Source organism: Oncorhynchus kisutch, linkage group LG22 (assembly GCF_002021735.2).
Source record: "Oncorhynchus kisutch isolate 150728-3 linkage group LG22, Okis_V2, whole genome shotgun sequence".
NCBI classification, from domain to species: Eukaryota; Metazoa; Chordata; class Actinopteri; order Salmoniformes; family Salmonidae; genus Oncorhynchus; species Oncorhynchus kisutch.
This window is the reverse complement of record NC_034195.2, coordinates 39,660,001-39,684,613: the sequence shown is the minus strand read 5'-3', so window position 1 is coordinate 39,684,613 and position 24,613 is coordinate 39,660,001. Positions and strand designations below refer to the sequence as shown.

General features: G+C 43.4%; 1 protein-coding gene across 2 annotated transcripts in view; it reads right to left on the bottom strand.

The window, feature by feature from the left end:
* Window positions 1-2,264, bottom strand: part of LOC109866835 (protein arginine N-methyltransferase 8-B) — a 38,204-nt gene extending 35,940 nt beyond the window's left edge. The window contains exons 1-2 of one of the 2 annotated variants that reach the window (XM_020455692.2): window positions 1,707-2,264; window positions 1,413-1,501 (exon numbers count right to left, since the gene is read on the bottom strand). In XM_020455692.2, the coding sequence (XP_020311281.1) occupies window positions 1,413-1,481 (69 nt within the window). In that variant the 5' untranslated portion in view covers window positions 1,482-1,501; window positions 1,707-2,264. Of the gene's footprint in view, window positions 1-1,412 lie in introns of both variants that reach the window. The other variant, XM_031801653.1, reaches the window with a different exon arrangement.
* Window positions 2,265-24,613: the final 22,349 nt, after the last annotated feature.

Genomic DNA, 24,613 nt, shown 5'->3' with positions numbered 1-24,613 from the left:
AAATGTCCAGAAAATGTTCAACCCTTTGTTAACTCTTGATATCCCTAAATATCCATAAACCCTGCTCCAGTAGTGGAAAAGTACCTAATTGTCATACTTGAGTAAAAGTAAAGATTCCTTAATAGAAAATGACTCAAGTAAAAGTCACCCAGTAAAATACTACTCGAGTAAAAGTCTAAAAGTATTTGGTTTGAAAAAAGTCAATGTAATGGATAAAATATCCTTAAGTATCAAAAGTAAAAGTATAAATGCTCTAAAGTTCCTTATATTAAGCTAATCTTTTTAATTCAGAGATAGCTACGGGCACACTCCAACACTCAGAAATCATTTACAAAGGAAGCATTTTGCATTTTGTGAGTCTGTCAGATCACAGGCAGTAATCCGGGATGACCAGGGATGTTCTCTTGATTAGTGAGTGAATTTGACCATTTTCCTGTCCTGCTAAGCATTAAAAATTTAAGGAGTACTTCTGGGTGTCAGGGAAAATGTATGGGGTAAAAAGCACATTTTATTTAGGAATGTAGTGAAGTAAAAGTAGTCAAAAATATAAATAGTTAAGTACAAATACCACAAAAAACGACTTAAGTAGTACTTTAAAGTTTTTTTACAGACCCTGCTCATACTTCTAAAGTGAAACTGATTTCTAGGCTGTCATATTATGATGAGCAGATTATTTTATGCTATGCATACAAATATGAGTTATGGACTTCCCAATACCGTATCCAACATTTAATAGAAATATATGCATTTTCCAAACACACTCAGCTAGGTACTGGTGATAAACACACATTACTGATTAAACTAAGGGACCTCTCACTCGTCTGAACGGGATTTTGGCCAGTCAGATTCCTGCTAAAATCTGTTTAAACACTCGCCTAACAAACTAAAAACATATGTTGGTTATAACTCGTTTTTAGTCGACAATTTGGCGCATGGTCCAGCAATGCAGCTACAGGACAAGGGAAGACGCACGAGCTCAAATCTTCGCGCCCTAAATCACATCGCTCTGAATCTTTACCTGTGACGGAGTGCGACATTTCTCAGAATAAGAGACAAACAAATAGTTGGTGGCAGACACACGAGTAGGCTATCATTATGATAGCTAGGCTACCATGAAACAGGGTGTCACAAGACTCAATTTATGCTCAGATAACAATTTGATGTCACTATTTTATGCTTTGATTAAAATTATATGGCATGAGTGGAGCATGCCACTGTCACCGAAGGGCATTTGGTGCACAAGAGTGGACCCGATGAGTACTAGAAAATACATCTCAGAGGTACCAGCCTACTCTGGATGGGTTTTGCATTCTCGAAATGATAATCAAACCTGACAGCTCATTGCACTAGCCTATTCATCACTCATATATTTAGTGTAGCCTACATTCATTTATCGTAACTTGCACACCTACCTCAGTGCTCTCGGACTCCGCCATTTTTCTCCTGAGGAGCATACAGCGGGAGGAGTGTTTCATTCCCATAAGAGCCACAGAGATGGTGTCTCGATATGGATAAAAAAAATAGGATGAAATTGTATATATTTAAGGATTTAGTCGGAGTTCTGTTAGTCAAAAATTTTCCACATCATGACATTTTACAAAATGGCTCTTACAATTCAAAGATGAAAATAGTACATAAAGTCCCACAAGAATAGCAACCCGTTTTAGCAGATAAACGTGTTCTGTAATCCAGAGTGCAAAAGTTACCTCTCTCACATGTTGCTTTCTAGGAGAGCATAAGGCAACCACTCTTCACTTTGCAACCTTTGGGCAAAAGGAATCAATTAAACGGCATTCCATATTCTCCAGCGGTGTACACTACTCCAGAGCAGGTGCGACGCACACTAGCAGAAACGTTCCCATCACATTTATGAACAAAATTGGTTTCTAAAAATAGAATCCAACGTCCCTATTGCTGTGATGTCTTGATCAGGCCTCATAGATGTTCATGTCAGCTCATTTTCCACGAAACTATTGCAAGCATTGCCTATTTAACTAAGCCTATTAATAGCGCAGTAACTTGTCCTCTAATGAGCCCATTTCAGCGCAGGCAGCTCCAAAACGTAGAAGAGCTCACGCTTTGCTTGATCTAATTGCCACTTTGTCGAATTGCAAAGCCGCTTATTATATAAAGTTCAACTTTACTCTGGTTGAATGCGATGATAAGGCAGGAAGAAAGTCTTGATGCTTGGAAGACATGGCACCACCACCTCACCGTGCGCGTGTGACATCAATCCATTCTGCTTGCTTGTCCACCTATTCCTATATTCAGTGAGACGATATGAGAATAGGTGTCTAGTCAGTGAATTTATGCTGCTCCAAAGCCGCGGGAAGAGCACCCCCTGAAAAATGTGAATATCTATATAGTTTTATTAAATATATTTACAAAAATATTAATACATTTTTCTTACATCACAAAAGTAGTGCAGTGGTTCTTTAATATTCCTGTATTAGCAGAAAAAATATTTGTAAATATTTTCAAATTGCCATCGATAAAATGCTCGTTGTTCGTTGTCCTTAGTTTATGCCTGCCCATACCATAATCCCATTGCCACATTGAGCATTCTGTTCACAACATTGACATAAGCAAACTGCTCGCCCACATGACACCATATACACTGTCTGCCACCTGCCCAGTACAGTTGAAACCGGGATTCATCCATGAAGAGCACACTTCTCCAGCGTGCCAGTGGCCATCAAAGGTAAGCATTTGTCAACTGAAGTCAGTGACTATGCCGACTGCAGTCAGGTCAAGACCCTGAAGATGATGACAAGCACGCAGATGAGCTTCCCTGAGAAGGTTTCTGACACTTTGTGCAGAAATTCTTTGGTTGTCCAATCCCACAGTTTCATTAGCTGTCCGGATGGCTGGTCTCAGACAATCCCGCAGGTAAAGAAGTCGACTGTGAAGGTCCTGGACTCGCGAGGTTACACGTGGTCTGCGGTTGTGAGGCCAGTTGGACGTACTGCTAAATTCTCTAAAATGAACATTCATTTCTCTGGCAACAGCTCTGGTGGACATTCCTGCAGTCAGCATTCCAATTGCAAGCTCCCTCAAAACTTGAGACATATGTGGCATTGTGTTGTGTTGACAAAACGGCACATTTTAGTGTCCTTTTAATGTCCCCAGCACAAGGTGCACCTGTGTAATGATCATGCTGTTTAATCAGCTTCTTGATATGCCACATGTATGGATTCTCTTGACAAAGGAGAAATGCTCACTAACAGAGATGTTAACAAATTTGTGCACAATGTTTGAGAGAAATAAGCTTTTTGTTGGTTTGGAACATATCTGGGATTTTTTATTTCAGCTCATGAATCATGGGACCAACACTTTACACGTTGAGTTAATATTTTTGTTCAATGTAAATACAAGGTACTGTTGTTGGGCTAAGTAAGGGATGACATAGAGCTTGCCATCTAATTTTATTTAGCTACCGGTACTTATCTATTCTATTTCTTTGCATGTAGCCTATATATTGTTGTGCTGCTGAGTGCAATTTGACTGAGTGAAAGCTGTGTTTATCATCAGGCAATACCTACTTCCTCTGCCACCCACACCACTCATTGCATTATTCACGGCAGAGGGCAACCACTCACCAGACACACTGCTCAGCAGCTCCAGTGAAGCCCATGGTACAGTACATCCCATCCACTCTCCACAGCCCCTGCATATCATGCATGGAGCTGAGAAATTGCGTACCAAAGCCTGCACAAACACCATGAATCCCAGATACTGTAAACAACGCATACACGCATGCAAAAAAACACACACACACACATGCAAGCACACATGCACAAGCACATACACACACAAACACACACACTTGAGGCCCTTGACAAATGTTTGGCTATGGAACAGATTGGAGGGGACAGATTGTGTTTGAATGGTGACCAGCCCTTTGGCTTAAGTCTTAGAAGTATTCCTTTAAGTGTTATTGCTCCTCAGATCAGATGTTATGCAGTGTCTTGTCTCGATCTGTCTCTTTTTTTCTGTCTGAACATAGTGCTTAGCAGAGGACGGGCAGTCTCATTGTGTCAGCTATCAGCTATCACTGTTCTCCCCATAAGAGTCTCTGTTAAAAGTGATGCACTGAAATTGCTTCAATTTCCTCTTCAGCTTTCTGCTGATCTATATATACATTCTAATTCCTTATTATATGCAAGAACTGATATGTGTTGAGAATTCTGATTCATTCGGTGACAAAATGGCTTCAGTGCATCACCATGTTGCAGTAGTAGGTGGTGGATAAGGTGAAAATGTAATGCTTCTCACAATGTCATGCTCACTGACATCTTGTGCAAAGCTCAATGCTCGCAATCAACGATTATTATTTTCAGAATGATCTAGACAAAACCAGTTGGTGTACAATCATTGATTGCCCCTTACATACCATGTGTATGCAAACAGGTAGGTGCATGCCTACAGTATAGCATAACATCTATGGGCTTTGAGTGAACAAATATTGAAAAGAGGATGAAAATATAATCCTCCCCCTCTCAGAACTTGCTCTTTTTCTTTTTTTCTCTCCCACTCTTTCTCTCTCTCTGTCGCTCTTTACCTGCTCCTGTCTTCCCCTGTTTGGCTGGCTTTGTCTACTCTGTTTGAACAGAGTGAATTGTGAGCGAGTTCATTCCAGCACCCCGCAGAGAGAGAACTGAGCTCAGTGAACTAACTTACACAGTACTTCTTTGGTCTGGCTTCAAGGCTATACATTTTTTATGTCTGATACGTAATCTAATTTGTAGTTTGCTTGATAAGTTATTTTGATAAGATTCTCTGATCTTAACAAGGAGTTGATCATAGAGTTTGTGTATAGTTCGATTTGTAACTATTTCACACATGCTTTACAGTTGTCTCAGTCTGCAGGGATTTGAGGTGAATATGCCATAGCATAGATGCATCCCACACCCAATGCACTTTCTTCTATCGACACTGAACAAAAATATAAACGCAACATGCAACAATTTCAAATATTTTACTGAGTTACAGTTCATATAAGGAAATCAGTCAACTGAAATCAATTCATTAGGCCCTAATCTATGGGTTTCAAATGACTGGAAATACAGATGTGTGGGTCACAGATACCTTTAAAAAAGGTTGGGGTGTGGATCAGAAAACCAGTCAGTATCTGGTGTGATCACTATTTACCTCATGCAGCGTGAAACATCCCGTCGCATAGAGTTGATCAGGCTGTTGATTGTAACCTGTGGAATGTTGTCCCACTCCTCTTAAATGGCTGTGCGAAGTTGCTGGATATTTGCGGGAACTGGAACACGCTGTCATACACGTCGATCCAAAGCCTCCCTAACATGCTCAATGGGTGACATGTCTGGTGAGTATGCAGGCCAAGAACTGGGACATTTTCAGCTTCCAGGAATTGTGTACAGATCCTTGCAACATGGGGCCATGCATTATCATGCTGAAACATGAGAAGGCAGTGGATGAATGGCGCAACAATGGGCCCCACGATCTCGTCACGGTATCTCTGGGCATTCAAATTGCCATCGATAAAATGCAATTGTGTTTGTTTTACATAGCTTATGCCTGCACATACCATAACCCCACCACCACCATAGGGCACTCTATTCACAATGTTGACATCGCAAACCACTCACACACACAACGCCATACGTCTGCCTTCTGCCCGGTACAGTTGAAACTGGGATTCATCTGTGAAGAGCACACTTCTCCAGCATGCCATTGGCCATCGATGGTGAGCATTTGCCCACTGAAGTCGGTTATGACGCCGAACTGCAGTCAGGTCAAGACCCTGGTGAGGATGACGAGTACGTGGATGAGCTTACCTGAGACGGTTTGTGCAGAAATTCTTTGGTTGTGCAAACCCACAGTTTCATCAGCTGTCCGGGTTACGCACACAAAGCTTATTTCTCTCAAATTTTGTGAGCAAATTTGTTAACATTCCTGAGGAGTATTTCTGTCTGTAATAAAGCCCTTTTGTGGGGAAAAACTCATTCGTATTGGCTGAGCCTGGCTCCCCAGTGGGTGGGCCCATGCCCTCCCTGCCCAACCATGGCTGCACCCCTGCTCAGTCATGTGAAATCCATAGCTTAGGGCCTAATTTATTTATTTAAATCGACTGATTTCCTTATATGAACTGTAACCCAGTAAAATCTTAGAAATTGTTGCATGTTACGCTGATATTTTTTGCACTACATTTACATTACAATTTAGCCATTCAGCAGACGTTCTCATTCAGAGTGACCCACAGCTAGTGCATTCATCTTAAAGTAGCCAGGCGAGACAACCACATATCACAGTTGTACCCCATCCACGTATCACATACATCATACAATACATAATGCATAAACATTTCTTTGTCTCTCTTCATAGTCTCCATCGTTGTCACGCCGTTAAAAGAAGAGGACCAAGGTGCAGTGTGTTGAGCGTACATATTATTTTATTTAGAAAAGACGCCGAACAAAACAACAAACACTACAAAACAAACCGTGAAGCTAAAGGCTATGCGCCATAAACAACGTCACGATAGACAGATAGACAGCTGTCCCTGACTATAGAATACCCACCCCAACTCACACCCTGACCAAACAAAAATAGAGACATAAACAGCATCTCTAAGGTCAGGGCGTGACAGTACCCCCCTCCAAAGGTGCGGACTCCGGACACAAAACCTAAACCTATAGGGGAGGGTCTGGGTGGGCATCTATCCGCGGTGGCGGCTCAGGTGCGGGACGCAGACCCCGCTCCACCACTGGCTCACCTCACTTTGGTGGCACCTCTGGTGCAGGGACCATCGTTGCCAACCCCGGACTGGGGACCCTCGTCGCCGACCCCGGACTGGGCACCCTCGTTGCGGGCCCCGGACTGAGCACCCTCGCTGCAGGCCCCGGACTGAGCACCCTCGCTGCGGGCCCCGGACTTGGCACCCTCGCTGCGGGCCCCGGGCTGGAGGCCGTCTCTGGAGGCTCCGGACTGGAGGCCGTCGTTGGAGGCTTCGTGCCATGAATCCTCACTGGAGACTTCGTGCCATGGATCACCACTGGAGGAATCGTGCCATGGATCATCACTGGAGGCTTCGTGCCATGGATCACCACTGGAGGAATCGTGCCATGGATCATCACTGGAGGATTCTTGCCATGGATCATCACTGGAGGCTTCGTGCCATGGATCATCACTGGAGACTTCATGCCATGGATAATTACTGGAGGCTTCGTGCCATGGATCATCACTGGAGGCTTCGTGCCATGGATCATCACTGGAGGCTTCTTGCCATGGAACATCACTGGAGGCTTCTTGCCATGGATCATCACTGGAGGCTTCTTGCCATGGATCACTGGAGTAGAGAGACACACAGGAGGCCTGGCTCTGGGAGCAGGCACAGGACTCACCAGGCTAGGGAGACATACAGGAGGCTTAGTTCTTGGCAGAGGCACTGGCTACACAGGGCCGTGGAGGTGCACTGGCGGTCTCGAGCACAGAGCTGGCACAACCCGTTCTGGCTGGATGCCCACTTCCACCTGGCAAATGCGGGACGCTAGCACAGAGCACACCGTCCTGTGAATGCTCACTCGAGACACCGTGCGCATCACCCCATAGCACGGTGCCTGACCAGTCACATGCTCGCCACGGTAAGCACGGGGAGTTGGCTCAGGTCTGAATCCTGACTCTGCCACACTCCCCATGTCCCCCCCCCCAAAGAAATTTGGGGAGTGGCCTCCCGGTCTTTAGTGCCAGCCGTGACCCTGTGTAAACCTGGGCCCTCTTTCTCGCTGCCTCCAACTTCCTCTCTGCTTCCAGCTGCTCCCACAGTAGGCGATCCTTTCCCGCCAGGATCTCCTCCCATGTCCAGGATCCTTTGCCATTTAGGATGTCCTCCCATGTTCAGTCCTCCTGAACACGCTGCTCCTACTTACCACGCTGCTTGGTCCGTTTGTGGTGGGAGGTTCTGTCACGGCCGTTAAAAGAAGAGGACCAAGGTGCAGCGTGGTGAGTGTACATATTATTTTATTTAGAAAAGACGCTGAACAAAACAATAAACACTACAAAACAAACCGTGAAGCTAAAGGCTATGCGCCATAAACAAAGTCAACTTCCCACAAAGACAGGTGGAAAAGGGCTCCCTAAGTATGGTTCTCAATCAGAGACAACGATAGACAGCTGTCCCTGATTGAGAACCATACCCGGCCAAAACATAGAAATACAAATAATAGAATATAGAATACCCACCCCAACTCACACCCTGACCAAACCAAAATAGAGACATAAACAGGATCTCTAAGGTCAGGGCGTGACAGTCTGTAAGGTGTTCTACTATGTGTTTTTAAAATCTGGTTTTGTTGCTAGCTTGAGCTACCAGGAGTGGCAGAGAGTTCCATTTAGTAATGGCTCTATTTAATACTGTGTGTTTCCCAGCCTCTGTTCTGGACCTGGGGACTGTGAAGAGACATCTGGTTGCATGTCTTTTCTCATACCGATGAGTGTCCGTACTGTGTGCCAACTGCTTGAACAGACAGTTCGGTACCTTCAACACATCAACACCTCACACAAAGACCAATAGTGATGTAGTCAATCTCTCCTCAACTTTGAGACAGGAGTGATTGACATGCATGTCATTGACATTCGCCCTCTGTGTACATACGTGCTGCTCTGTTTTGGACCAACTGCAATTTGTCTATGTCCTTCTTTGCTGTACATGATCACACAACTGGACAGTAGTCCAGGTGCGACAAAACTAAGGCCTGTAGGACCTGTCTGGTTGACTGAGATATCAAGAAATTGACAGACCTCTTCCCATTTTAGTAACCATTGAGTCTATATGTTTTGACCATAATAGCTTGCTGTCTAGGTCGACAACCAGCAGTTTAGTCTCCTAAACTTGCTCAGTAGCCACATTATTCAATAATAGATCCAGATGAGGTTTAGGGTTTAGCGAGCGATTTGTCCCAAAAATTATGCTTTTAGTTTTTGAGAAATTTAGCACCAGCCTATTGCTGGCTACCCATTCTAAAACTGACTGGAGCTCTATGTTAAGGGTGTCAGTTATTTATTTTACTGTTGCAGCCAACGTGTATACTGTTGAGTTATGTACATGGACACACAGCCTTTATTCAAGGTCAGTGGAAGGTTATTAGTAAACATAGAAAACAATATGTGTCCAAGCTGGCTTCCCTGCGGTACACCACACTTGTGTTTGCATTAGAGAAGCTTCCATTAAAGAAAACCCTCTGTGTTCTATTGGATAGGTAACGGTCCATCCATGATAAGGTAGAGGATGTTAATCCATAACACCAATTTTTTAAGCAATATATTGACTGATAGAAGAAAGTACTTGGCTTCTATTTCACAGACATAGATTTATGCGGTTTGTACCTAGCCCCCTTCTTTCTACGTTGCATCATCCACCCATTCACCATTCAGCATACTGCACAAAGCTACCCTCTCTCCTATCTGAATTCCAACAACTTCCTGCCATACGTAGCTAAGCATATTTTTTTCTCCTAAGAGAGGTTAACTGAAATCACAGCCCTTTTCTGCTACCGGAGTATGCCAGCCTACATACGTTGAGCCCCTCTGTCAGCAGGCAAAACAGAGCTCAGTAGTAGCCAGATTAGCGTAATATAACAGGATAATGAGCAATGTATTAGCTTATGCTTTATTCTCTCACTCACTCACTCACTCACTCACTCACTCACTCACTCACTCACATACTCTGCTGACAAACAGATACAGTAGGCGTTGCCATCTGGTACCAAGCAACTGTTGGCATGGAACCTACAATGACTTGACTTGTGACTTTCTCACTCACTCCTGTGATAGGTTTGTGTTATTCTACACATCAATCAGGAGGCATTCATTTACAATTGACAGAATATAGTGGTCATCAGCCGGAAAGAGAAACAGCGGGCTTATTCTTTTCATGATTCATTTGTTGAGACACATGGGCATCGAAACTGGTTCGAATTATAGCCAGCAACTGCCTGGAAAGGAAGGGTACGATTTTCAGGAAAGCTGAGGTTCTGGATAGGGAAGCTATCCTGACCTGTCAATGGAATTACGCAGTTATAATGGAGTGCAGTGGAGAAAATAGGTCTTTGATGTTGGTTCCATCTGATCTGGATAGTGTACGACTGTTTAATGTTAAAAAGCATTTCCATTTACTGATGTCTGTGGGCACTCTTCGGGTTGGCCTGAGTTAGTAATGCCAAAATTAAGTAGAGGGAAGGGAAAAAGCTGCATTGCTCATTTTGTCAGACTGAAGCGAACAGTGTTCTGATAATACTGTACAGTGTAAATCCCAATGAAAGATTTAACCTTCATACAGTAATAATAAGCCTTTTGTGTGTTTGTCAGCCATCTCAGGTGTGTAATTACACCAAAGATGGTGGATAATTGAAGATAATTCATCCAGGCTGTTTACCATTGATTTTTTTTTACATTTCCTGTCTACTTAAGGGGGTGGCTCTCCCATAGACACCAATGTGATAGCAGCTGGGTCTGGTCTACTTAGTTCATTGACTTCCATTGAAACAAAATAAATTAGGGAGTGGGATGTCTCACTTCCTCTTCCGTCTCCGATTGCACCTCTTCACCTATGATATGCCAACATTAGCTACACCATGGTGTCATGTCATTGTGGTTAGGCTTGGCTTACTCCGTTGCCCAAAAAATAGACATACTGTATATATTTTCAGTTTTGTCTTAGAACATTCTTGTAGTAAAGTGATATGGTTATGTATTTTTGGTTCTGCCCATGCTGTCACAGATGCTATAATGGTAGAGATATAAGATGAGTCCTCTATCTACCAAAAGGATGAAGCTAGCTTTAGTTTACGATGCTCACACAAGGTTTTGGGACTTTCTGGTTTTATCCGTGTGGTGATTTGTTGTTGTTGAATGGAGCGATGTGTTCTCCAGTGAGTCTGTAGCAAACTAAGACTGGATTAAGCTGTCATTCAGTCCCACTGGAAGAGAGCTGAGGAGATGATTGACAAATCAAAGTGATTGTCTGGAAATCTCATTAGACTCATTGTGTGTTGTAGATACATGGACGTTTTTAACAGTGAATTATAAGTGAAATAATCTGTCTGTAAACAATTGTTGGAAAAATTACTTGTTTCATGCACAAAGTAGATGTCCTAACCGACTTGCCAAAACTATAGTTTGTTAACAAGAAATTTGTGGAGTGGTTGAAAATCAAGTAAACTTCCAACTTCAACTGTACATATTTTGAAACGAAACCAGACTCAAGGATGATCACAGGAATACAGTGCGGGTCGATCAGGACCCGATGCAGCGGCCGAAGTCACGTCGTCACCGGACGGGCCAGTTGCCACTGCTGAAGTGGCAGCAGCGTTGGACGGACCAGTTGTGACGGTGTCGGACGGGCCAGTTGTAGCTACTGAAGTTGCGTCACTGGACGGATCGGTTGTGGTGGCATCCGACGGGCCAGTTGCAGCTACTGAAGTTGCGTCGTCGGACGGTCTAGTTGTGGCAACGTCGGATGGGCCAGTTGCAGCGTCGTCGGACGGGCCATTCCCGCTGTCTCCCTTAGGGGTCAATTATTCTGTCACGTTGGTATAATGGGATCGAGAGACAGGTGCAGGAATGCGTAATAGTTTTTTTTTATTGACCTAAATTACAGCGTGCCATATAAAACAAAACAAACACGTATACAAAACACAGGATTAAGACCCAAACAAAAGAGAGAGGAGTACCTTGAATAAATACACAAGCGCACAATGATACCACACGGGACGAGACCTGTAATCATCTGTGCAATACACGCGGCACAAAAGCCAAAACAACGCAGCACAGGTACTCCCACGACCAACGTATATTGGAACAATAATCAACAGCCCAATGGTGAACCAGGGGACAATATGGGGACCAGGTGTGCGTAATGACAGTTCAGTTCCTAGAGGCCGATGACGTAGACCTCCGAAACTGGTGCACGGATTTTAAATTTATTTATTTATTTAACCTTTATTTAACCAGGTAGGCAAGTTGAGAACAAGTTCTCATTTACAACTGCGACCTGGCCAAGATAAAGCAAAGCAGTTCAACACATACAACGACACAGAGTTACACATGGAGTAAAACAAACATACAGTCAATAATACAGTAGACACAAGTCTATATACGATGTGAGCAAATGAGGTGAGATAAGGGAGGTAAAGGCAAAAAAGGCCATGGTGGCAAAGTAAATACAATATAGCAAGTAAAAAACTGGAATGGTAGATTTGCAGTGGAAGAATGTGCAAAGTAGAAATAAAAATAATGGGGTGCAAAGGAGCAAAATAAATAAATAAAAATAAATACAGTAGGGAAAGAGGCAGTTGTTTGGGCTAAATTATAGGTGGGCTATGTACAGGTGCAGTAATCTGTGAGCTGCTCTGACAGTTGGTGCTTAAAGCTAGTGAGGGAGATAAGTGTTTCCAGTTTCAGAGATTTTTGTAGTTCGTTCCAGTCATTGGCAGCAGAGAACTGGAAGGAGAGGCGGCCAAAGAAATAATTGGTTTTGGGGGTGACCAGAGAGATATACCTGCTGGAGCGCGTGCTACAGGTGGGTGATGCTATGGTGACCAGCGAGCTGAGATAAGGGGGGACTTTACCTAGCAGGGTCTTGTAGATGACATGGAGCCAGTGGGTTTGGCGACAAGTATGAAGCGAGGGCCAGCCAACGAGAGCGTACAGGTTGCAATGGTGGGTAGTATATGGGGCTTTGGTGACAAAACGGGTGGCACTGTGATAGACTACATCCAATTTGTTGAGTAGGGCATTGGAGGCTATTTTTTAAATAACATCGCCGAAGTCAAGGATTGGTAGGATGGTCAGTTTTACAAGGGTATGTTTGGCAGCATGAGTGAAGGATGCTTTGTTGCGAAATAGGAAGCCAATTCTAGATTTAACTTTGGATTGGAGATTTTTGATGTGGGTCTGGAAGGAGAGTTTACAGTCCAACCAGACACCTAGGTATTTGTAGTTGTCCACGTATTCTAAGTCAGAGCCGTCCAGAGTAGTGAGTTGGACAGGCGGGCAGGTGCAGGCAGCGATCGGTTGAAGAGCATGCATTTAGTTTTACTTGAATTTAAGAGCAATTGGAGGCCATGGAAGGAGAGTTGTATGGCATTGAAACTTGCCTGGAGGGTTGTTAACACAGTGTCCAAAGAAGGGCCAGAAGTATACAGAATGGTGTCGTCTGCGTAGAGGTGGATCAGAGACTCACCAGCAGCAAGAGTGATATCATTGATGTATACAGAGAAGAGAGTCAGTTGAAGAATTGAACCCTGTGGCACCCCCATAGAGACTGCCAGAGGTCCGGACAGCAGACCCTCCGATTTGACACACTGAACTCTATCAGTGAAGTAGTTGGTGAACCAGGCGAGGCAATCATTTGAGAAACCAAGGCTGTCGAGTCTGCCGATGAGGATGTGGTGATTGACAGAGTTGAAAGCCTTGGCCAGATCAATGAATACGGCTGCACAGTAATGTTTCTTATCGATGGCGGTTAAGATATGGTTTAGGACCTTGAGCGTGGCTGAGGTGCACCCGTGACCAGCTCTGAAACCAGATTGCATTGCAGAGAGGGTATGGTGAGATTCGAAATGGTCGGTAATCTGTTTGTTGACTTGGCTTTCGAAGACCTTAGAAAGGCAGGGTAGGATAGATATAGGTCTGTAGCAGTTTGGGTCAAGAGTGTCCCCCTTTGAAGAGGGGGATGACCGCAGCTGCTTTCCAATCTTTGGGAATCTCAGACGACACGAAAGAGAGGTTGAACAGGCTAGTAATAGGGGTGGCAACAATTTCGGCAGATAATGTTAGAAAGAAAGGGTCCAGATTGTCTAGCCCGGCTGATTTGTAGGGGTCCAGATTTTGCAGCTCTTTCAGAACATCAGCTGACTGGATTTGGGAGAAGGAGAAATGGGGAAGGCTTGGGCGAGTTGCTGTGGGGGGTGCAGTGCTGTTGACCAGGGTAGAAAAGCATGGCCAGCCGTAGAAAAATGCTTATTGAAATTCTCAATTATGGTGGATTTATCAGTGGTGACAGTGTTTCCTATCTTCAGTGCAGTGGGCAGCTGGGAGGAGGTGTTCTTATTCTCCATGGACTTTACAGTGTCCCAGAACTTTTTTGAGTTTGTGTTACAGGAAGCAAATTTCTGCTTGAAAAAGCTAGCCTTGGCTTTTCTAACTGCCTGTGTATAATGGTTTCTAGCTTCCCTGAAAAGCTGCATATCACAGGGTCTGTTCGACGCTAATGCAGAACGCCATAGGATGTTTTTGTGTTGGTTAAGGGCAGTCAGGTCTGGGGAGAACCAAGGGCTATATCTGTTCCTAGTTCTACATTTCTTGAATGGGGCATGTTTATTTAAGATGGTTAGGAAGGCATTTAAAACAAATAACCAGGCATCCTCTACTGACGGGATGAGATCAATATCCTTCCAGGATACCCCGGCCAGGTCGATTAGAAAGGCCTGCTCGCTGAAGTGTTTCAAGGAGCGTTTGACAGTGATGAGTGGAGGTCGTTTGACCGCTGACCCATTACTGATGCAGGCAATGAGGCAGTGATCACTGAGATCTTGGTTGAAGACAGCAGAGGTGTATTTAGAGGGCAAGTTGGTTATGATGATATCTGTGAGGGTGCCCGTGTTTACAGCTTTGGGGAGGTACTTGGTAGGTTCATTGATAATTTGTGTGAGATTGAGGGCATCAAGCTTAGATTGTAGGATGGCTGGGGTGTTAAGCATGTTCCAGTTTAGGTCGCCTAGCAGCACGAGCTCTGAAGATAGATGGGGGGCAATCAGTTCACATATGGTGTCCAGAGCACAGCTGGGGGCAGAGGGTGGTCTATAGCAGGCGGCAACGGTGAGAGACTTGTTTTTAGAGAGGTGAATTTTTTAAAGTAGAAGTTCAAATTGTTTGGGTACAGACCTGGATAGTAGGACAGAACTCTGCAGGCTATCTTTGCAGTAGATTGCAACACTGCCCCCTTTGGCAGTTCTATCTTGTCTGAAAATGTTGTAGTTTGGGATGAAAATTTCAGAATTTTTGGTGGTCTTCCTGAGCCAGGATTCAGACACAGCTAGAACATCCGGGTTGGCAGAGTGTGCTAAAGCAGTGAATAAAATAAACTTAGGGAGGAGGCTTCTAATGTTAACATGTATGAAACCAAGGCTATTACGGTTACATAAGTCTTTCAAAAGAGATCGCCTGGAGAATAGGAGTGGAGCTAGGCACTGCAGGACCTGGATTCACCTCTACATCACCAGAGGAAAAGAGTGGGATAAGGGTACGGCTAACAGCAATGAGAATTGGTCGTCTAGAACGTCTGAGCAACAGTACCGGAGGGATCCGTGACAATTGTGTTGTGTGACAGAACTACACATTTAGAATGGCCCTTTATTGTCCCCAGTACAAGGTACACTTGTGTAATAATTATGCTGTTTAATCAGTTTATTGATGTGCCACGCCTGCCAGGTGGATGGATTATCTTGGCAAAGGAGAAAATAGAAAATTGAAGATGGATTAACAACATTGTAGTTACTCCACAATACTAATCTAATTACAGGGTAGAAAGAAAGAAGACTGCACAGAATAAAAATATTCCAAAACATGCATCCTGTTTGCAACAAGGCACTAAAGTAATACTGACAAAGCTCTTAGAGATTTACACAGAAAGACACACAGCTGTAATTGCTGCCAAAGGTGATGCTAACATATATTGACTCAGGGGTGTGAATACTTATGTAAATGAGATAATTCTGTATTTCATTTTCAATAAATTTGCTTAATGTTTTCACTTTGTTATTATTACCCTTAATAACAGCCTGCCAGAGAACATAATCCCAGAATCCTCCCTCCCAATGTCACATGCATTGCCACAACCAGACCCGACCACTGTTAGGACTCCAGCCAACACCTGCCTCTTCCCACTGCAGGGCTGTAACCTCATCCTCCATCCTCAGCTGAACTTAAACCACAACCAGCTCTGGGGGAAACTTAGTGGCTTGATTGTGTGCAATTTCACCCAACCCTGGTTTACCATTTACCCTAATCTAAAAGCATAGAAGCCCTTATTAACCTGAGCACAGTGGGCTACCTTGACTCTGCCTGCTCACACTTTATTTGGCTATCAACAAACTATCTGTTGATAAGCAACTGCTTGCTAAGGTTACAGTTAGGGTTAGGTTTAGAATAAGGGTTAGGATAAGGATTAAGTTAAGGGTTAGAGCTAGGGTAAGGGTTAAGTTTAGGGTTAGGGCTAGGGTTAGGGTTAGTAGATTGTCAGCTGAAATGTTACTGATAGTCTGTATATACAGTAATCTGTAAAGCATCTACAGGTGGACTATCCAAATAAAGTGTTAGCATCTCCCCAACACCCCCAGCCAGCATGGAGGCAGTGTGACAGGAGCACCAGTGATGAACACGCCCGTCAATCACAGCAGGAAATCAGGTTTGGTTTAGGAAGTGTGTCTATTCTGGGGTACACAGTCATTCCTGCTTCCTGTAGGATAAGCAATTAGTATGTGTGTCATTGGTGCTTTAGCTGACAGGCAATTTAACTCAGGCAGCGTAGCCCTTGTAAAAAGTGGCCGTTGGCTGAGTGCAGCTCTGTGTGTGTGTGTGTGTGTGTGTGTGCACATCCACGTGCGTTTCTGTGAATGCATGTGTGCAAGTGTTTCCATGACTATATGGCAGGCGTAGGCAACTAGATTCAGCCATGGGCTAATTTGCTCCCGGACAAGATAACCTTCTTTGCCTGCTTCAGGGAAAGCACAGTGCCGATGACGCGGGCCACCGCCGCTCACGAGGACTGTGAGCTCTCGTTCTCCTCAGCCGGTGTGAGTATTTAAAATATCTATATATATATTTCACCTTTTATTTAACCATGTAGGCTAGTTGAGAACAAGATTGACCTGGCCAAGATAAAGCAAAGCAGTTCGACACATACGACAACACAGAGTTACACATGGAATAAACAAACAGTCAATAATACAGCAGAAAAAGTCTATATGCAGTATGTGCAAATGAGGTAGGATAATGGAGGTAAGGCCATGGTGGCGAAGTAATTACAATATAGCAATTAAACACTGGAATGGTGGATGTGCAGAAGATTAATGTGCAAGTAGAGATACTGAGGTGCAAAGGAGCAAAAAATAAATATATACAGTATGGGGATGAGGTAGTTGGATGGGCTATTTACAGATGGGCTACGTACAGGTGCAGTGATCTGTGAGCTGCTCTGACAGCTGGTTCTTAAAGCTAGTGAGGGGGATATGAGTGTTCCAGCTTCAGAGATTTTTTCAGTTTGTTCCAGACTGGAAGGAAAGGTGGCCAAAGGAAGAATTGGCTTTGGGGGTAACCAGTGAGATATACCTGCTGGAGCAGGTACGGGTGCTACAGGTGGGTGCTGCTATTTTGGCTGAGATAAGGAGGGGCTTTACCTAGCAGAGACTTGTAGATGACCTGGAGCCAGTGGGTTTGGCGACGAGTATGAAGTGAGGGCCAGCCAACGAGAGCGTACATGTCGCAGTGGTGGGTCGTATATGGGACTTTGGTGACAAAACGGATGGCACTGTGATAGACTGCATGCAATTTGTTGAGTAGAGTGTTGGAGGCTATTTTGTAAATGACATCGCCGAAGTCGAGGATCAGTAGGATGGTCAGTTTTACGAGGGTATGTTTGGCAGCATGAGTGAAGGATGCTTTGTTGCAAAATAGGAAGCCAATTCTAGATTTAATTTTGGATTATAGATGCTTTACAGTCATACCAGACACCTAGGTATTTGTAATTGCCCACACATTCTAAGTCAGAACCAACCAGAGTAGTGATACTGGATGGGTGGGCAGGTGCGGGCAGCGATTGGTTGAAGAGCATGCATTTAGTTTTACTTGCATTTAAGAGCAGTTGGAGGCCATGGAAGGAGAGTTGTATGGCATTGAAGCTTGTCTGGAGGTTAGTTAACACAGTGTCCAAAGAAGGGCCAGAGGTATACAGAACGGCATCACATAGGTTCTGTTTTATCCAGTCAGAACTATGATGATCAACAATCACTGTAGGAGAGTTCCCACTGCGCACAGACCTTGATTCAACGTCTATTCCACATTGGTTCAACGTAATTCAGTAGAAATTCCGTAGAAACAACGTTGATTCAGCCAGTGTGTGCCCAGTGGGTTATTTACAATAATGTCCTCCATAATGTCCTCCTTCGTAATGTAAAATCACTACTGGTGTAATTACTTATATTCAATCAGATGATTATGTTATATGGATCAGGCTATACATGTGCCACAGGGGAGAGAGAGAAGGTTAAAGTCAGTGCTTCCAGTGTATTTCTTCAGCACTCCCTCTCTGCCTAACCATATTTCATGACCCAGATGCATGCATGGAAATGGGATGCTGTAGTTGAACAAACCTGGGCATAAACCCACTGGCTCCGTTAATGCTACAGTTTACAGAGGAGCTGAGCTGTATTAATAATACAGATATTTCCATAGGGATACACACAGGAGAGGAGCAGGCCACACTCTTTGAAAAATGAGTTCCAAAAGGGTTCTTCAGCTGTCCCCATAGAATAATCATTATTTTGGTTCCATGGAGGACCCTTTTTGCTACCACGTAGACCTCTTTTAGGTTCCATGTAAAACGTTCTGTGTAAAGGGTTCTTCATGGAACTCAAAAGGGTTCTATCTGGAACTAAAAGGGTGCTACATGGAATCAAAAAGTTTTTTTTAAAGGTTTCTCCTATGGGGACAACCAAAGAACCCTTTTAGTTTCCAGACAGCACCTGTGTGGTATTTGATTTAAAAAAATACAGTCTGACTGACTTCCATTCGACAGTCACCCCTCAGAACCATTCTCTTGCTTAGCTGAAGGCTGAACTTTACCTGAGTGTGTTGGTATACATTTTTATTTTGACCTTTTAATTATTTTGTTTGAGTCCCATTGCCAGGCCCATCATTTTGGCTGAAGCCCACAATCACACACTAACAGTACAATTATAGTTTCTGGGGTGCAGTGAGGTTCAGTCCCTCTGAATCGGGATGCACCCCACAGGGCATTTTCCTTAAACGTACAGTACCAGTCAAAATGTTGGACACACCTGCTCATTCAGTGTTCATTAGGTAGTCACCAGGAATGCATTTCAATTAACAGGTGTGCCTTGTTAAAAGTAAATTTCCTTCTTAATGCGTTTGAGCCAATCAGTTGTGCTGTGACAAGGTAGGAGGGTAGACAGAAGATTGCCCTATTTGGTAAAAGACCAAGTCCATATTATGAACAGCTCAAATAAGCAACTAGAAACAACAGTCCATCATTACTTTAAGACATGAAGGTCAGTCAATCCAGAAAAGTTCAAGAACTTTGAAAGTTTCCTCACGTTCAGTCGCAAAAAACATGAAGTGCTATGATGAAACAGGCTCTCATGTGGACCGCCAAGGGAAAGGAAGACCAAGAGTTACCTCTGCTGCAGAGGACAAGTTCATTAGAGTTAACAGCCTCAGAAACTGCAACCCAAATAAATGCTTCACAGAGTTCAAGTAAGAGACACATCTCAACATCAACTGTTCAGAGACTGCATGAATCATGCATTCGTGGTCGAATTGCTGCAAAGAAACCACTACTAAAGGAAACCAATAAGAGAGCGCTCATTCTAAGAAAACAGAGCAGCACCCACTGAAAATGTCAATAGTGTCAACAGTGCTATCTTATCGTAGGCTGCGTCAATCCCAAAGATGCACAGATCACATTCCTATTGTTTAGATGGTCGTACAGTGTATTTACACCACACAATCAGGTGTCAGTCATTCCATGGAGGTGTGCGTATATGCTGCTTTTGGTTATTTCCATTCAATTCGTGTCCAATTAAGATCTCAAGATAGGAATTCCTAACTAATCAGTGACCTTAATTGATCAATAAAGTACAAGGGAGGCATGGAAATCTGTAGACACTGCCCTCCATGGAATGAGTTTGACACCTGTGATTTACACCATTCAATCAAATGGCTGAGAAATATGACAAATTGGAAAAGTGACACTGCCTTTTCCCTGTCTGCCTGTACCATCCATGTAATAAAAAAAATGTTTTTACCTTTATTTAACTAGGCAAGTCAGTTAAGAACAAATTCTTATTTTCAATGACAGCCTAGGAACTGTGGGTTAACTGCCTGTTCAGGGGCAGAACGACAGATTTGTACCTTGTCAGCTCGGGGATTCAAACTTGCAACCTTTCAGTTACTAGTCCAACACTCTAACCACTCACCACCACTCAATCACTTCAACCAGGGATTAAGAAGGATCATAGAATACATTTGAGACTGACACTTTGATTGTACAGTGCCTTGCGAAAGTATTCGGCCCCCTTGAACTTTGCGACCTTTTGCCACATTTCAGGCTTCAAACATAAAGATATAAAACTGTATTTTTTTGTGAAGAATCAACAACAAGTGAGACACAATCATGAAGTGGAACGACATTTATTGGATATTTCAAACTTTTTTAACAAATCAAAAACTGAAAAATTGGGCGTGCAAAATTATTCAGCCCCTTTACTTTCTGTGCAGCAAACTCTCTCCAGAAGTTCAGTGAGGATCTCTGAATGATCCAATGTTGACCTAAATGACTAATGATGATAAATACAATCCACCTGTGTGTAATCAAGTCTCCGTATAAATGCACCTGCACTGTGATAGTCTCAAAGGTCTGTTAAAAGCGCAGAGAGCATCATGAAGAACAAGGAACACACCAGGCAGGTCCGAGATACTGTTGTGAAGAAGTTTAAAGCCGGATTTGGATACAAAAAGATTTCCCAAGCTTTAAACATCCCAAGGAGCACTGTGCAAGCGATAATATTGAAATGGAAGGAGTATCAGACCACTGCAAATCTACCAAGACCTGGCCGTCCCTCTAAACTTTCAGCTCATACAAGGAGAAGACTGATCAGAGATGCAGCCAAGAGGCCCATGATCACTCTGGATGAACTGCAGAGATCTACAGCTGAGGTGGGAGACTCTGTCCATAGGACAACAATCAGTCGTATATTGCACAAATCTGGCCTTTATGGAAGAGTGGCAAGAAGAAAGCCATTTCTTAAAGATATCCAAAACAAGTGTCGTTTAAAGTGTGCCACAAGCCACCTGGGAGACACACCAAACATGTGGAAGAAGGTGCTCTGGTCAGATGAAACCAAAATTGAACTTTTTGGCAACAATGCAAAACGTTATGTTTGGTGTAAAAGCAACACAGCTCATCACCCTGAACACCCTATCCCCACTGTCAAACATGGTGGTGGCAGCATCATGGTTTGGGCCTGCTTTTCTTCAGCAGGGACAGGGAAGATGGTTAAAATTGATGGGAAGATGGATGGAGCCAAATACAGGACCATTCTGGAAGAAAACCTGATGGAGTCTGCAAAAGACCTGAGACTGGGACGGAGATTTGTCTTCCAACAAGACAATGATCCAAAACATAAAGCAAAATCTACAATGGAATGGTTCAAAAATAAACATATCCAGGTGTTAGAATGGCCAAGTCAAAGTCCAGACCTGAATCCAATCGAGAATCTGTGGAAAGAACTGAAAACTGCTGTTCACAAATGCTCTCCATCCAACCTCACTGAGCTCGAGCTGTTTTGCAAGGAGGAATGGGAAAAAATGTCAGTCTCTCAATGTGCAAAACTGATAGAGACATACCCCAAGCGACTTACAGCTGTAATCGCAGCAAAAGGTGGCGCTACAAAGTATTAACTTAAGGGGGCTGACTAATTTTGCACGCCCAATTTTTCAGTTTTTGATTTGTTAAAAAAGTTTGAAATATCCAATAAATGTCGTTCCACTTCATGATTGTGTCCCACTTGTTGTTGATTCTTCACAAAAAAATACAGTTTTATATCTTTATGTTTGAAGCCTGAAATGTGGCAAAAGGTCGCAAAGTTCGAGGGGGCCGAGTACTTTCGCAAGGCACTGTATGTGTCAAAGTCTGGGTTGTTCCATTTGTCTCTAATACCGAACACTGAAAAGTGTGAGGGTTCGTTTTTGATAGAAATATCCATTCGGGATGTTTTGGCCAGATAGGGTATTATAACTTGTATTCTAAATGTGAACATTGTCTTCATAGCAGTATGATTTCTATTCAGCATATTTGACCACTCTGAACAAACCCATCTAATGTAGAGATGTTAAAACAGCCCTTATACGAGTGAAATTAAAACACGATCATTTCTTACTCTCTTTAACTGTGCAGCTGTATCTCACCACGGTGCACGTATTTTAGGACTTCTTATAATGAAGTGCTTATCTCCATTTGGAAGCCTGCGAGGGATGAAATTGATTTGTCACCCAGCTGCCTCAGTCACATCTGTTTGTTTTTTGTGCTCTATCGTCTCTGAACTCCATCTCATTAACAGGAGATTAAAGTGTATTAGATGGATAAGCCACTGTGCACATTTTATGCTGTTCTAATTGTTTGGCTAAGTGAAGTATCACAGGGTAATACTTTACTTGAAGGCATTCATGTAAGAATTTCATAACACCTTCATGAAACTAGTCATTTATGAGTGTTGTAGTATCAGTCAACAAAATTAATGAGGAGTATTACAAATTAAATTTTCATCTATCCATTGTACAGTTGAAATGTCTATTTTTACTGCCACAGCACCAAACCGTCTGACACACTACTCAACAGGCTAGGAGCAGCATAATGATAGTGGTTACCACTGGGCACAAACTTGTTAAATCAACATTGTTTCAATGTAATTTCTCATTTAAAATATATATATATATTTCACCTGTCACGCCCTAACCTTAGAGAGCCTTTTTATTCTCTATTTGGTTAGGTCAGGGTGTGACTAGGGTGGGCAATCTATGTTTTCTATTTATTTGTTGGCCGGGTATGGTTCCCAATCAGGGGCAGCTGTTGATCGTTGTCTCTGATTGCGGATCATACTTAGGCAGCCTTTTCCCACCTGTAGTTTGTGGGATCTTGTTTTGGTACTGTGCTGTTTAGCAATACTAGACTTTAGTTTGTATTTTTTTTGTGTTTATCGTAATATAGAAAGATGTAAGCCTACAACGCTACGCCTTGGTCCGATCCTTCCAACAACGCTTGTTAAATTATTTAACCAGGTAGGCTAGTTGAGAACAAGTTCTCATTTATAACTGCGACCTGGCCAAGATAAAGCATAGCAGTGTGAACAGACAACAACACAGAGTTACACATGGAGTAAACAATAAACAAGTCAATAACACAGTAGAAAAAAAAGAAAAAACACAAAAAAGAGTCTATATACATTGTGTGCAAAAGGCATCAGGAGGTAGGTGAAAAATTACAATTTGGCAGATTAACACTGGAGTGATAAATGATCAGATGGTCATGTGCAGGTAGAGAGAGATGCTGGTGTGCAAAAGAGCAGAAAAGTAAATAAATAAAAACAGTATGGGGATGAGGTAGGTAAATTGGGTGGACTATTTACCGCTGGACTATGTACAGCTGCAGCGATCGGTTAGCTGCTCAAATAGAAGATGTTTAAAGTTGGTGAGGGAGATAAAAGTCTCCAACTTCAACGATTTTTTGCGATTCGTTCCAGTCACAGGCAGCAGAGAACTGGAAGGAAAGGCGGCCAAATGAAGTGTTGGCTTTAGGGATGATCAGTGAGATACACCTGCTGGAGCGCGTGCTACGGGTGGGTGTTGCCATCGTGACCAGTGAACTGAGATAAGGCGGAGCTTTACCTAGCATGGACTTGTAGATGACCTGGAGCCAGTGGGTCTTTCGACGAATATGTAGCGAGTGCCAGCCGACTAGAGCATACAGGTCGCAGTGGTGGGTGGTATAAGGTGCTTTAGTAACAAAACGGATGGCACTGTGATAAACTGCATCCAATTTGCTGAATAGAGTGTTGGAGGCTATTGTATGAATGGCATTGCCAAAGTCAAGGATCAGTAGGATGGTCAGTTTTACGAGGGTATGTTTGGCAGCATGAGTGAAGGATGCTTTGTTGCGAAATAGGAAGCTGATTCTAGATTTGATTTTGGATTGGAGATGTTTGATATGAGTCTGGAAGGAGAGTTTACAGTCTAGCCAGACACCTAGGTATTTGGAATTGTCCACTTATTCTAAGTCAGAACCGTCCAGAGTAGGGATGCTGGACGGGTAGGCAGGTGCAGGCAGCGATCAGTTGAAGAGCATGCATTTAGTTTTACTTGCATTTAAGAGCAGTTGGAGGCCACGGAAGGAGAGCTGTATGGCATTGAAGCTTGTCTGGAGGTTAGTTAACACAGTGTCCAGAAGTATACAAAATGATGTCGTCTGCGTAGAGGTGGATCAGAGAATCACCAGCAGCAAGAGCAACATCATTGAGAATTTAACCCTGTAGCACCCCCATAGAGACTGCCAGAGGTCCGGACAACAGGCTCTCCGATTTGACACACTGAACTCTGTCTGAGAAGTAGTTGGTGAACCAGGCGAGGCAGTCATTTGAGTTTAGTCTGCCGATAAGAATGTGGTGATTGACAGAGTCGAAAGCCTTGGCCTGATGAATACGGCTGCACAGTATTGTTTTTTATCGATGGCGGTTATGATATTATTTAGGACCTTGAGCATGGCTGAGGTGCACCCATGACCAGCTCGGAAACCAGA